The 15,309-nt window shown below is 37.5% G+C and overlaps 1 protein-coding gene across 2 annotated transcripts in view; it reads right to left on the bottom strand.

The window, feature by feature from the left end:
• Positions 1-792: 792 nt before the first annotated feature.
• aasdhppt (aminoadipate-semialdehyde dehydrogenase-phosphopantetheinyl transferase) overlaps positions 793-15,309 on the bottom strand; it is a 79,424-nt gene continuing 64,907 nt past the window's right edge. The window contains exons 5-6 of one of the 2 annotated variants that reach the window (XM_043691826.2): positions 6,507-6,584; positions 793-3,334 (exon numbers count right to left, since the gene is read on the bottom strand). In XM_043691826.2, coding sequence (XP_043547761.2) covers positions 3,173-3,334; positions 6,507-6,584 — 240 coding nt within the window. In that variant the 3' untranslated portion in view covers positions 793-3,172. The remainder of the gene's footprint in view (positions 3,335-6,506; positions 6,585-15,309) is intronic. The other variant, XM_043691827.2, reaches the window with a different exon arrangement.

Here is a 15,309-nt window from a genome sequence, read left to right as displayed (position 1 = left end):
ATAATATTGCAGTGGCTCATTTTTATGCTTCACCATTGGCAACTGAGTTTTCAGCTATCGTGACCTAAAGCTTTAGAATTATTTTTAAACATCTTCTATCTCCACTTATGACTGCACCTTTAAGACAATCCTTTAATCAATCTCTTTGTTATTACTCCCATGACATACCTTTGGACATTTTATGATATCAAATGTCTGAATAAAAATTGTTGGTATTTACAATACTAATGTTCTATGGTTCTATGTTTATAAATTGTCAAGCTTTGCAATTTGAACAAACCTGCAATAGATTCTATCAGCCAAATGTGTTTATATGTTTTCATGTTTTAATTTTTCTTCTTTTTCCCCAGTGATCATTTGGCCAAAGGATTAATCACAAACAATTGAACTGTGACCTATTCCCAGCAGGGGCTGACATGGCTGAAAAAATTCAGCTGTTGACTTCTGTGCTTAACATGACTTCAGAGACAGTTGTGGATAAATACTGAAACAGCCTGTTGCTGTTCTTCACGTAGCCTCTTGGAGATTGACAGCATGCTTTCTCATATTGTATTAAAATCCCAGTCAGAAAGCTGGAGTGCATCTTCACTGAGTGATTCTGCACAGAATGAAGGTCATATCATGTCAATCTGGACAGATCTAAATTTGACAGCTACAAGTCATTAAAAACCTGCTACAGCAGCAGTCACAACGTAAATCATTTTATGCTTTGTGATCCATAGATACATTTAAATATGTTCATCAATATTACTTCATATTTCCTGGTTGTATTAAAACACCCTGAAGCATTAATGTTTAAAATGTAATGTATTTATTTCAGTAAAAATAATGATTATGCAAAGAAAAATGGTGTATAAAGTGCTGGTACATATAAAATGCAGATCCCAGTAATAATCTATTCAAGCCTCAAGTATAACCCCATTCATTTTCAATTGATCATGAAGGTTTATCCAAGCATCTCTGAACCACCAACTTTTCTCATCACTTGATGTTAGTTCCACATCAAAGAACCTGCAAACATGTGCATATACTACCTCCAAGAAGCATTCATTAATTATTAGGAATTACTGAATTTCATAGATTGCTCTAATATTCCTGAAGGGCTGGGAGGAATTGTAAATACCAAGTTAAAGTAGAGATATACAAATCAACCAATTAAAACACTGTTGCTTAAAGGCTTTTCTCCCCTCAGCCTTCGTAAATATAATTAGATACAGTTTCCTGTTTCCTAGAGCTCCAGTAATTTGATAGAAAAGCTAATTATTTTCCACAGTACTTCTTTATACAGGTATTTGGAGACAAGATTGAATCAGTCTTGCATAAGGTTAGCTTTCTACTGTTGCTTGCTGATAAACTTGGTTCTTAAGAAAAAGTGGAATTGAACTGTGCAACTGGACTGCAAATGAACAAAAATATTCAGACTGGGTTCTAATAAAGTGAATTACTGAACCAACATTGTAAACCTTAGGAAGGTGAGGTACACAAAGAGGACTGGCTGGACTTCGCCAGCAAGGGAAAAAAAAGAGTAAAAGCAAAAGAAATTATGTTTACTAATTATTAGTAAACATAAAAAAGATTACCAAACTGGAAGCAGTGTTGAGAAAAACACACAAGATACCGACACACTAAGATGTTCAAGGCTCAGAATAAGTAACCAACAAATTAGGTGCCTCATTATTAGATTATGTGCTAGCAAAAGAGAATTATACACAGGTTTTGGTTATAATAAAAAGGATTTATGTCAAAGATTATTTTAAAAAGTATTAATTTCTGTGTGGTGGAGTTTAGAAGAATGAGGGGATGTTGGGCAAACTTACAAAGTTCTAACAGGATTAGACAGGGTCTAGATGACTGGGGAATGCAGAACCAGGAGTCAGAGCCTAAAGATATGAGGTAGACCATGTAGAACTGAGATGGGGAGAAATTTCTTCATCCAGAGAGTGGTTAGCCTGTGGAATTCTCTGTCACAAAAGCAGTTCAGGCCAAAAATATGAATATTTTCACTGAATTAGATACAGTTCTTAGGCTAAAGGGATCAAAGGAAAGGGAGAAAGTGGGAGCAGGATGCTAAGTACTGATCATATTGATTTGGCAGAGAAGGTTTGAAGTGCTGAATGGCCTATTCTTGCTTCTGTTTTCTGTGTTTCTATATTTCTGAGCTACTTTCTGTGATGTGGAGAGAGAGGGGTGGGGTTTGTGGAGTAGGAGGAGCAAGAATGAATGGGCATCATCAGTGTTAGGTGGCACCAAAACATGTTCCCTTTGTAAAATTCCTTAGAATTGTTTTGAGTTAATTTCACTCAACCCCTTACAATATGGGAAATTACATGCAGAACTATCTTTGACTGAAAACAAGGCAGGGAACCAGTTGGCTCTTTCAGCAAATTCAGCAAAAAATCATATCACGTATGGAAGAGAAAACTGAATATGAAATTGGTTATATGTGAAACAGTAAACACTTAGTTTATGTAACTTGATTTGAAATTTAGATGATGCCCATTCACTAATTTGAGGCACATGTGATAAGTGTTTTCTACCATAATAAAAAACAAACTGAGGCTCATCAGACGGTGTACACTCTATATCATGATGGAAGGGGTTATATTTATATGGTGAGAACATTGAAATCATTTGAAGGGACAGCACTTATCTTGCTGTATCCCTGTCATTGTCAGATGGCCACATCTAGTCCTGTAGGATGCAGCAAATGTCAAGAATAAAGAAGAATTGTAAGGTTAGGTACTTCCTAATATGTTGCCTATGCAAGGCAAGAAATTGCTTCTCTGGATTTCTCTTGCAGCAGTGAATCTTACGTATTTTTACTGCAGTTAGCCCTTCACCAAGTAGTTGATTTCTTCATGAATCATCTGAAAGAATAGTCTATTCCTTCATGTCCATTTGGTTGTAATAAAGATATTTTTGTTTTCACTTTTGCTCTTCAAAAGCACATCGTCAAATAAAAAGCCATCAATATAACAATGTCACACTCAGCATCATAAATCATGAACTCAAAACCAAAGAGCACATCATTCTGTAAAATGCTGAAGAAAAACTCTTTCTGAGGAATTGGAAATAATAGATTTAAATGTGCATTGTCTCTTTTGGTTGTCCAAGGTTCTGTGATTAAGATACCCAAGATACATTACTGATAGTTTTGCTCCTTACAGTAATGTCATACAGGCATCCGATGTTGACGACTTGCTTTTTTGTGCTTGGCTTGAAAATTCTCCCAGTGCCCAGGATCCTCTGGTGCCATAACAATGGCTGATGAGATTAGATCCTTAAAGGACAAAAGTGTGAACTGGGGTGGTTCTTGATTAATATCCTCTTGTACCTAAAAAACAAAAATGTTTACATTAAGAGTCATGATTTGGAGATGCCGGTGTTGGACTGGGGTGTGCAAAGTTAAAAATCACACAACACCAGGTTATAGTCCAACAGGTTTATTTGGAAGCACAGTAGCTATCGGAGTGCCGCTTCTTCATCAGGTGGTAGTGCCTGATGAAGGAGCGACGTTCCGAAAGCTAGTGTGCTTCCAATTAAACCTGTTGGACTATAACCTGGTGTTGTGTGATTTTTAACTTAGTACATTAAGAGTAGTTATTTAAGTGAAAGACAGATCGCTTAATACTTGGAAAACCATTTAACAAAGTATCTTACACTTATTCACAAAATTCTTGGGATATAATGTAATGTATGCAGCATTATGGGAGTTGGTGGCATTGTGATAACATTAGAAGATTTGTAATCCAAAGGCCCAGGCTTAATGTTCTGAGGACATGAATTCAAATCGCACCACATTTCTGATGGAATTTAAATTTCATTAATAAATATGGAATGAAAGTTAGCTCCTTAATGGTCACAATATATAGAAAGGTTAGAATACAAATAATTTATATGGGGCAGAGTTAGGCCATTTAGACCTTTGAGCCTGCTCTACCATCCAACAATCTCATAGCTCATTCTTGACATCAATTTCATTTTCCCACAATTCCATTTGTGTCCAAAAGTCAATTTCAGTCATAGATACACCATCCAAAGCACTTGGGAGTAGGAAATTTCAGAGATTCACAACCCTTTATACAAAGAAATATCTCATCTCACTCCTACATGACTGATTACTCATAATGTGGAGGTGGCGGCATTGGACTGGGGTGGACAAGGTCAGAAGTCAGACGACACCGGGTCATAGTCCAACAGGTTTACTTGAAATCACAAGCTTTCGGAGCATTGCCCCTTCATCAAGTGAAGTGAGAGAGAAACACACAGACATAGAATTTATGGGCACAGAGATCAAAAGATCATAACAAATGGTGTGAGTGGAGTGTCGTCAGGCCAAATAATAGGTCTGTGCAGGTGATCAAGACTGTCAGATGGTGTGAGTAAAGTATCAACAGTAAAAAATAACAAGTGAAGGGATGACCTCTATTCCAATTAAATGAGGCAAAAAGATAACTATAAAAAGTTAAAAATAAGGTGGTACTTGAGACAAACCAAATGAGGTGCATTTCTAACAAACAGTTGGTAAGCTGATTAGTTTTTTAGATAGAGAACTTGAAGTAAAATGCATTGTCAATTTCTCAAGATGGACACTGAATTGATTTGGGAAGAAAAAAAAACAGGACCTACAGCAAATATTAGTTTCATAGTGGAACAACATATGAATTCTACAAAGCCACAACAGTTTTGCTGAGGTGATGTGGTGATTGCAAGCGGTCTCAGGTCTAATAGCTCTTTCAAAAATAATAATGGCAGAGGGGCCAGCAATTGCACAGGGATATCCAAGAACACTGTTGCATGTCCCAAGTTTGCTTTTACTGGAAGTCAAAACCTTTTTGCGAAACAGCATTATTGTTATGTACATCAATTATAAGTTTACATTGCACTTTCACGTGCATGCCAAAGTGTTACTAAATGGTGTTACAAAATCTGTAACATTGACAGTGACCATTTGTGAATTACTTTTATTATTAAATGTGCAATGCAGTAAACAAAGCAATATCATGCAGCAGGGCCTTAACAGATTATGGTGAAGCTGAACTATTATTCAAAGCATGGGTTGGTAACCTCAAGTATGATTTTAAATTGAGTGCCGGTGAACGCCAAGCAATGGAGTTTATTGTAAACAAGTGTCAACTTGGCTGAATTAGGAGCACTCTTTCCTTCAAACAGAAATTATAGTTTAAGTTCCACTTCATTGCTTCAGCATTTAATCTAGGTTGCCCCTTCAGTGCGTGACTGTCCACATGAAAATTAAAAATCCCTTTCAAAGAAGATCATGAAACTCATAGAATGTCCATTCTTCTCTCATCCAACAGGGCCATTTATCTCATTGTCATGTGTAAGACCTTTCACCAAACAAAGCAGATGTCCCATCAAGCAAGTTGTCTAATTCAGTTATGTGAAGCACTTTGGAATGCATTAGAGAGATAGTAAAATGCTGCATAAATGCAAGTTATCGAACAATGATTCTACAAATTCAATTAATTATGTTTAAAAATTCGACAGACTCTTCATTAAGGAGGAGAAAGTGAAGACCACAGATGCTGGACATCAGAGTCGAGTGTGTGGTGCTGGAAAAGCACAGCAGGTCAGGCAGCATCCAAGGAGGAGGAGAATCGACATTTAGGGCATAATTCCTTCATCAGGAATGAGGCTTGTGGGTCAGGGCTGAGAGATAAATGGGAGGGGGCAGGATTTGGGGGGAGGTAACTGAGAAAGTGATAGGTGGATGAAGGTGAGGGAGAAAGTGATAGATCAGAGGGGGCAGTGATGGACAGATCCAGAGGGCGGTGCCAAGTTGGAGGCTTGGGACAACACCAGATTATAGTCCAACAGGTTTATTTGGAAGCACTAGCTTTCGGAGCACTGCTCCTGATGTAAACCCAATGGACTTCCCTTGGTGTTGTGTGATTTTTAACTTTATATTTCACCACTCATCTTTTGGATAGTTCTTTGTGTTACTTATAAATTTTATAGCACCTTTTGGCCTATCATGACATTTCAGGTTCTCTAAAATGGCAATGCATTTCACCCCAAGTCTCTTTTTTTCTCAAATCTTGATCAATTTTGTTTTAAAAATAAATTCTGGTCTTATTTCCATTATTCCTGGTAAAAGCACTTCAAGTCCAACAATTCATTATTGAGTAGAGGAGAGAAATGAACCTCTCTCCCTGCTTTTCTGCGTTACAGTGTTACGCTATGGAACTCCTGACTCTTCACAGCAAAAATAGCTTATCCCCATTTATGCAATCGAAATGCTCCTTTTGAAAACCTGCCAATTCATCCCGCCCCAGCTTCCTTAAAAAGCATAGCAGTGCACTCAGTTAAAGGAAAATCTGAAAACAGACATGAAAGCTGGCCTGGGCAGTGAAGCCCAAATACCTTGCAATATTTTTTTCCTTTTTAATACTTTTTAAATTAGAAAATAGTAGACACCAAATCTGCTGGAATGAACAGACTATTTGTATCCTAAATACTATGCAATAGTCAGTAGCTTTAATTACCTGTACAGCATATTTGCCAAACATGTCTGGTTTGCCAAGTGCAACAGCAACATGATGATTATCATCCAGAATAGTTTCCTAGTAAATAAAATAAAGTTCAAATCATCTTAGTTTTGTACATCTGAAGGTGAGACATTGAACTGGAAGTGGATGAACACACTGTAATGTACCTTCAACAATTCAAACAAAATCATCTTAATATGATTAATCTGAACTAATTCACAGGTGTCAAGTTAATAATTAGCTAACTGGACAGGATAGATGCAGAAAGGATGCATGCAATGACCAAGGAGTTCAGAACCAGCAGTCAGGGATAAGCCTTTTACAACAGAGGTGAGGAGAATTTCTTCACCCAGAGAGAGGTGAGCCTCCGGAATCCTCTGCCATTTGTTGAGGCGAAAAAGATGAAAATTTTCTGAGAGGTGGCAAATGGAGTTTAATGCGGACAAGTGTGAGATGATTCACTTTGGTCGGAGTAACCGGAATGCAAAGTACTGGGCTAATGGTATGATTCTTGGTAGTGTAGATGAGCAAAGAGATCTCGGTATCCAGGTACACAGATCCTTGAAAGTTGCCATCCAGGTTGACAGGGTTGTTAAGAAGGCATACAGTGTCTTAGCTTTTATTAATAGAGGGATCGAGTTCTGGAACCATGAGGTTATGTTACAGCTGTACAAAACTCTAGTGCAGCTGCACTCGGAGTATTGTGTACAGTTCTGGTCACCACATTATAAGGAGGATATGGAAGCTTTGGAAAGGGTGCAGAGGAGATTTACTCAGATGTTGCCTGGAATGGAGGGAAGGTCTTACGAGGAAATGCTGAGGGACTTGAGGGCTGGTTTCATTAGAGAGAAGGTTGAGAGGTGACTTAATAGAGATATACAAGATAATCAGAGGGTTAGATAGGGAGAGCCTTTTTCCAAGAATGGTGACGGCGAGGCCGAGGGGGAATAGCTTTAAATTGAGGGGTGATGGATATAGGACAGATGTCAGAGGTAATTTCTTTACTCAGAGTAGTAAGGGTATGGATTGCTTTGCCTGCAACAGTAGTAGATTCGCCATCTTTAAGTACATTTAAGTCATTATTGGACAAGCATATGGACGTACATGGACTAGCATAGATTAGATGGGCTTCAGATTGGTATGGCAGGGTGGCGCAACATCGAGGGCCGAAGGGCCTGTACTGTGCTTTAACGTTCTATGTTCTTTCAAGAAAGATGTAGATGAATTAAAAAAAAAAATCAATTCATGGATGTGAACACTGCTGGCCAGACCAGGCTCTAATTACCCAAAGGGCAATTGAGAATCAACCACATTGCCGAGGATGTGGAATCACACGTAGGCCAGACCAGGTAAGTCTGACAGATTTCCTTCCTTAAAGGACATCAGAGACCAGATGGGGTTTTGCCAACAATCGGCAATGATTTCATGGTTATCATTTGACTCTTAATACCAGCTTTGTTGAATTCAAATTCTACCATCTGCCATGGCATGATTTGAATGTGGGTCCCCAGGACATTACCTGGGTCTATGGATTAATGCCTATTGATAATATCACTAGGCCATCACCTCCCCCTAAGTACTTAGGACCAAAGTAATCAAAAGACATGGAGAGAAAGTAGGAACAGGGCACTGAGTTGGATGATCAGCTTGATCACACTGAAAGGCAGAGTTGGCTCGAAGGGCCAGATGGCCGACTCCCACTCCTATATTCTATCCTTCAGTGTAATACAAAACCTTTGCACAAAATTATGGAAGAGGTACAATACAAGACATTTTAATCTGTTTATTGGACATTCCATGTAGCTAGGTAGGATGCACAAACAGAGGCCTTTAAACTATACTGATGTTATTTGTATAATATTGTGATAGACAACAAATGAATTTAGGAAATCGCTGCAGCAAGCTATTTAATTGAGTGAAACAGCCAACTAACTCATCAGGACTGAACTGTGGAAAAGAATGGCTGAGAATCAAAATGACCAAGAGATAAAACCGATCACACATATAATAGGATAGTTGAACCAGCCAGACAGCTTGGGGAATTGACAATATTTAGGACATCTTACAAATCTGGTGGAGGAAGTGCAGCAGAAACATAAACCCAGGACTGTCATCAGATTCATCAACTGACTAGGGTACTGTGAAAATCAAGAAGGGATCTCAAAATGAATGTCATTTGTGATTTTAATTAGGATGACTTAAGTGATATTTCTCATCTCCTCCACAGAATGTGTACAGATTGCTTTTCTGTTATTGATTCCTAAATAAGTCACAATTATTCAAGTTAAAACATTGGAAAACTGAAGGCATTATCTTCATCTGTAACAAACTCTATGAACATGATGACTTATTGAATCTTTAATAGCTTTCCCACCCAATTTTTTTTTCCTTTGTTCATTCACAGGATGAGGGTATTGCTGACTAGGCAGCATTTATTACCCATCCCCAACTGCCCAGAGGGCAATTAAGAATCTTACTATGGATCTGGAGCCAGATGTAGGCCAGACCAGGTAAGGATGGTAGTTTCCTTCCCAAAAGGACATTAGTGTACCAGATGGGTTTTTATGTAAATCAGCAATTTTAAATGTTAAATGAATGTGTGTGTAAAAATGATTTTGTGTGAATGATGTATGTTTTAAGTTCATTTGCTTTTTGAAATTATGATAATGCACTAGCACATTTTACTATATTGAGTTTGAAGCAAAGTTCAGAATGGGAGTTCTAGATTAAGTAGGAAGTAATTGAAAAAAAAGGAAATGTTGTAAATACTAAAATTTGAGTAGAAATGTCAGATTAAAATTGAAACTCAATTGTTTTTTGAACATATGAAAATTCTAATCTGGATCTGAATGCACAGATGTGGGCTGGCTTTGTGCTTGGATGCTGTTAATTAAAGACACTCAGACTGATTTTAAACTTAAGAAGCTGGGGAGGGTGAATAGTGGGGGCTGGGGTGGGGATGATTAGATTTACATATTGGGACAAAAGGGCAATTTGAGTACCTAATTTTTGAAAGCTTAGAATTTGGAAAAGTTTCTAAATTGTTCAAGATGAGCAAACATATGTAGTTTCTTTGGCTCTGAACTGGAACACACCTCCCATTTGTATGACTAATCAATTTGGTTTTATCTTAATTGATCTTTTATATTATTTTTAAACAGGTGGCATTTGCAATTACAGGACAAAAACATCTCCTAACATTTTTAAGAGTCAAAGAACTTTATGACGGTACATGATGGGTTGGACTTAAGGCTTTGCTGTTTGAAAAAAAAGGTTGATTAAAACTAATTACTATTTATTGTCTCAAGTGCTTGTAAGTTTGTTGCAGTTGAACTCTCAACAACCTAGATACCTATCTTTGATAAGTTGATTTGTAAAATAATCCACTGAGCCTTGAAATTGACCAGTCAAATTGATATAAATTGCTGCCATATTCACTCAAAAAGGAAATGTCAGTTCAAAAGGGATAGTTGGAATTGTTAACTGAAATGAAAACAGAAATAAGTCCAGGTGGTTGTGGGTTTCTCAGTATCAAGGAAGGATCTTATTTTCTGATCTTTGCACAATCCAGCACCTACAACCATTCCTTCATAACAAGTTGTTAAATCAAACTGGCTTGCTGCAAATGCTTCTTCAGCTCAAAGAAGAAGTTTATAATAGTTTACCAATGTTTTGCCAACCTGCCATGGAAGGAGGCCTAAGAGAAAGGTTTAGAATGGTCAGAGTGTTAATTAATTTTTAAAAATTTAGGTACAAACCAAGAAATAACTTTCCAGAACTCATCCACTACGCTAGATCAATCAGAGGAGAACCACAGCAACTGAATAACCTCTGGACAGAAGGTGGTGGTGGCATAATTGTCAACACTGGAATATTGCCTGTGACGTGGTGTGAGGTGGCAAAATGGAAATCCCTATCAATAACTTTGATAAAGGGCTTTAAAATCTATTTTACTTTGTTTAATATATCACAGACATAATTTTGAAGGAATAAAATGAAAAATAAAGAAAACGTAAATGCTATCTTTTAAGGCCCTATAGACAGCACTTAAATAAATTCAGAAGTCAGACGACACCAGGTTATAGTCCAACTGATTTATTTGAAATCACAAGCTTTTGAACTGTTGCCCCTGTGTCAAGTAAAACGAGAGAGAAGCATACAGGCACAGAATTTATAGGCAGAGAGATCAATGGGCAGATAGAATAGAAATTCATAGAAATGGTGTAAGTGGAGTGTCGACAGGTTGAATAATAGGTCTCTGTAGGTGATCAAGAGTGTCAGATAATGTGAGTGAAGTATCAACAGCTGAATTACAAGCGAAAGGATGACCTATAATCCGAATAAATGAGGCAGAAAGATAATTAAAAAGAATTAAAAAATAAGATGGTGCTGGAGACAAAGCAAATGACTAGAATAACATAATGGGTATAAGAATCACACGTCGAGGGTCTAACCAAAGTTATAAATAATCCAAAATTGTACAAACTAATTAAGGTAGAAAGATCATAACAATTTATTAAGGTAATGGTATCAAAACAGGACAGTAAGGAAGATGTTACAGATACATAAGTGTGGTGGGGTCACATGCAGCGTGACATCAATCCAAGATCACAGTTGTTGCTGTCTTCATGGGTACAGAACTTGGCTATCAGTTTCTGCTCAGCAATTCCTCACCTTGGAGGATGTTTACCTAAAGATTGGGGGCTGAGTGTCCTTGACTGACATTTCTTCCTGAGGAAGAAAATCTGTTTTGCCAGAGTGAGCTGCCAAGACCGAGTTGTTAACTATATTAGTGGTTGAGATAGACAGATTTTTAATCAGTGAGGGAATCAAGGATTATGGAAAAAAGGCAGGAAAGTGGAGTTGGGGATTATCATATCAGCCATGACCTCTTTGAAGAGGTCTTATGTCTTATGGTCTTTTGATAATCAAAACAGTCCTTATAGGATACTGTCAACAAATAAGATATGTGTATTAGTCTTTTTTCTGATGTGTCAATGCAATACACCACTTCTACATTGCTTCTTTCCTGTGAATCCATAAGCTGGTTTTCAAAGACAGCGACATGTAAAAGTGTCAGTTTGTCATCTGACACATAGGTAATGTAGCTGAAAATGTGTTGCTGGAGAAGTGCAGCAGGTCAGGCAGCATCCAGGGAACAGGAGAATCGACGTTTCGGGCATAAGCCTTTCTTCAGGAATTCCTGAAGAAGGGCTTATGCCCGAAACGTCGATTCTCCTGTTCCCTGGATGCTGCCTGACCTGCTGCACTTCTCCAGCAACACATTTTCAGCTCTGATCTCCAGCATCTGCAGACCTCACTTTCTCCACATAGGTAATGTACCCTATATATCCCTTGTCTGCAATGCGCATGTCTCTGTGAATGCAGGTAGAACAGCATGTGAACTGAATTAAATGTTTTGGTGGTGTTTTAGGGCAAACCTCATCTTAATGCAAAATGTTAACAGTATAAAAGTGATTATTCAATATCCAAATATTGATCTTGTGAATAATATTGTTAATAATTGATATCTACTAACTAAAATAATTATTAAATGTAATCTTTTTAGTATAAAATTAATTGTTCAGAGCTAGAGATGTTGTGCAGAATTAATTGCAGTCTGGCATACTAAAAGCCCAGTTACTCATTGATCAGCGAGACATAACTTTATCAAGGACTTTGTGATCATCTGGACTTCTGTGCTTAACTGTAAATGTGCAGTATCTGAAGTTCCTGTTGGCTTCACAGTTATAATGATAGTGAACACTGATAGTTTCACCAAAATCTGGGCAATTGAAACCATTGTAAGAGGAATGAATAAATCAGGGAAAATGTCCAAGAATTACTTCTATTCATGTTCTAGTGGTTGGTTTCAGGATTGCTTTGGTTTGTCAATGGGTACTTCAATAAAAATAGGTGTGTACATACTTGTACATGGGAATGATGCAATCACTGCTTTCTTTTTGCTTTGTATTTTGAAAAAGAATTTCCCTTGGAGAACAATTCAAACTAAACAATTATAAGCAAAAGTGGAAAACATCCACAGTGACTGCCCTAATTATTCCAATGTTAATATTTTTCATTAGCATTTTCCTCTCACAACTGGGCATTGCATTTTCACCAGCAGGCAATTACTTTATGATTTGATTATGTATGTATGAAAATTAACACTCTATTTTATTGAAAGAATTCTTCTGTGGATATGAATTCCTTTCTAATTCCCATAACTGTGCATCATGCAACTCAGGTGCTGTACTTCCAGTTTTTAATTCATGCCATTAAGATCTGTTGACAGTAGTCCCAGTAGCAAGAAGCTGTGGTTCTGCTTAGATTAGTAGTGCGAAACAAAGTGATGAAAATGACAGGACTAAAGGCAGCCACTGGTTCTGACATTTTGTATCACTGCTACCTCTTCAATTGAAGGTAGTTATTCTATTCCTGTTGCCCTCTCTTTTCCCTGTATTATTTACTCTGTCAATGTTGCAAAAACATCACAAAACCTAAAGTGGGTGCAGTTAGCTTACCAATCCAGAGTCAATATTGCCATGTTTGAGCCTTTCATTGTAAGTGTAAACCCAAAGTGCTAATAAAATATATGACAGACAAGTTCGTAGCAAGAATAGCCTGCTTCATAATCAAAAAATACGTCGCTAATAAAAACATGCAAACAAGGAACAAGAGTAAGTCACTCAGCCCTTCCAGCTACGTTCTTCCTTTTAATAAGATCTGATATTAACCTCAATTCCATATTCCTGAATACCCTTAATAATCTTTCACCACTTGGTAATCACCAATTTATGTAGCTCCACTTTACAAATATCTAAAGTTTCTGCATTCACATCCCCTTGAGGAAGAGAATTCTAAAGACCCACAATCCTCTGGGAGAATTTTTTTCCCCCTCATCTCTGTCTTAAGCGGGCAATCCCTTAGTTTCAAAGAATGATTCATAGTTCTAGATTCGCTACAACATCCATCTGGTCAAGTCCCGTCAGCATCTTGTATGTTTCACTTAAATCACATCTGACTCTTCTAAACTCTAGAGTCTAGCCTCTCCTCATGAGCCAGTCCTCTCATTCCAAATATTAGTCTAGTAAACATTCTCTAAACAGCTTCAGATGCTCTCAAATCCTTCCATCGGTAAGATGACCAGTAAATATTGCACACAGTATTCTAAGATGTGGTCCCACCAAAGGCCTGTAGAACTGAACATAACCTCCCTTCTCTTGCATTCATTTTCCCTTACAAAACATAATATTCTATTAACCTTCCTGATTATTTGCTGTACCTGCATACTAATCTTCTGCCGATTTATGCACTCAAATCTCTCTGCATCTCAGAGCTCTTCAACTTCTCAGCATTTAAATAAAGGCCTCTTAATTCTGTTTGCTGAAATGGACAATTTCCCACTGTCCCATATTTTGCTCCACTTATCAAATCCTTGCTCATTTGTTAAACCTACATCCCTTTGTCGGCTTCTTATGTCCTCTTCATAAGTTACCTTGCTGTCTTAAAAAAAAGCAAAGAACTGCGGGTGCTGGAAATTAGAAACAAAAACAGAAATTGCTGGGCCCAACGTTGACCTTTACACATTCCTTTGTCTGTCCAATTGTTGTTCTTTCTCTCTCTGGGCTTCATCTCCAGCTATCATTTACTCCTCCCCCCTTTCTCCACCCCATCTTCAACTTTTACATCAACTTCTTCCTACCTACAATCAGTTCTGAAGAAGGTCACTGGACAGGAAACATTAACTCTGCTTTTGCTGCACAGATGCTGCTTTCCCAGCAATTTCTGCTTTTGTTTCATATTCCTAAGTGCACCTGTGTCATCAGTAAATTTAGCTACATTACCCTCATTCTCTTCAACCAAATCAGTTAAATAAATTGTAATAAGTTGAGTCCCAGCACTGAGCCCTGTGGCACATCACTTATGACATCCTGCCAGCCTGACAAAGACCCATTAATTCTGATTCTCTGCTTTCTGTAAGCCAGCCCAATCTTCTATCCAATATCTTACTCCCTACAGCATGGGCTTTTATATTCTACAATAATCGTTGATGCAACACCTTTATTAAATTCATTCTGGAAATCTAAACACAATTGGTACACTGGTTTCTAATTATCTTGCACAAGCTACTTCTTCAAAGAACTCCAATAAATTAGTGAAACATGGTTTTGCTATGACAAAAACATGTTGGCTCAGTTTGATTACTATGACAAAATGGAGACGGAGAGCTGAATCAAACCAGCCTTCCTACCGCTGTATTTGCAACACAATAAAATTAAAATACTCAGTTACCCTCAAAATTGATCCCATGGTTCCTCTCCAGGGATTATAGCTTAATCAAAAGATATAAAATATTAAAGTAACTTTGGCAGAGCAAAGTGAAACAATAAGGTAATCTAATTAATATCTATGATTTAAACCCATTCCTCTTTAATTATATTCCCCACTTTCACAGAAAGATAGAGACACAAAAAAAAGTAGGGGACAAATCAAACAAGAAAAATAAATGAGACGCAACTGACCAATTCATGTTTAAACTGTTTCTACGATTTGTAATCTCATGGGCGCATGCGATTGTATCTTGCTTGGTTACTGATGACAATGATGAATGCAGATAGATTCCAGTAGGCTCCAAGGAATATTCATTTAACTCTTATAGTTGAGATTCTATTCTCTGAACTTTCAACAGCTGGTACTGGGAGATAAGGTAGACAGCTTACAAATCTTTATGCTTTAGCATCATCAGCCAAAGTCCATCTGTCAGAAACTCCAATTCGAAACAATTCAAAAACTCTTG

This window comes from Chiloscyllium plagiosum, unplaced genomic scaffold (assembly GCF_037043375.1).
Source record: "Chiloscyllium plagiosum isolate Xiang-an unplaced genomic scaffold, Cpla_swu_hap1 HiC_scaffold_6, whole genome shotgun sequence".
NCBI lineage: Eukaryota > Metazoa > Chordata > Chondrichthyes > Orectolobiformes > Hemiscylliidae > Chiloscyllium > Chiloscyllium plagiosum.
Note: the sequence above shows the minus strand (reverse complement) of the source record. Positions and strands in the feature narration are given on the sequence as shown.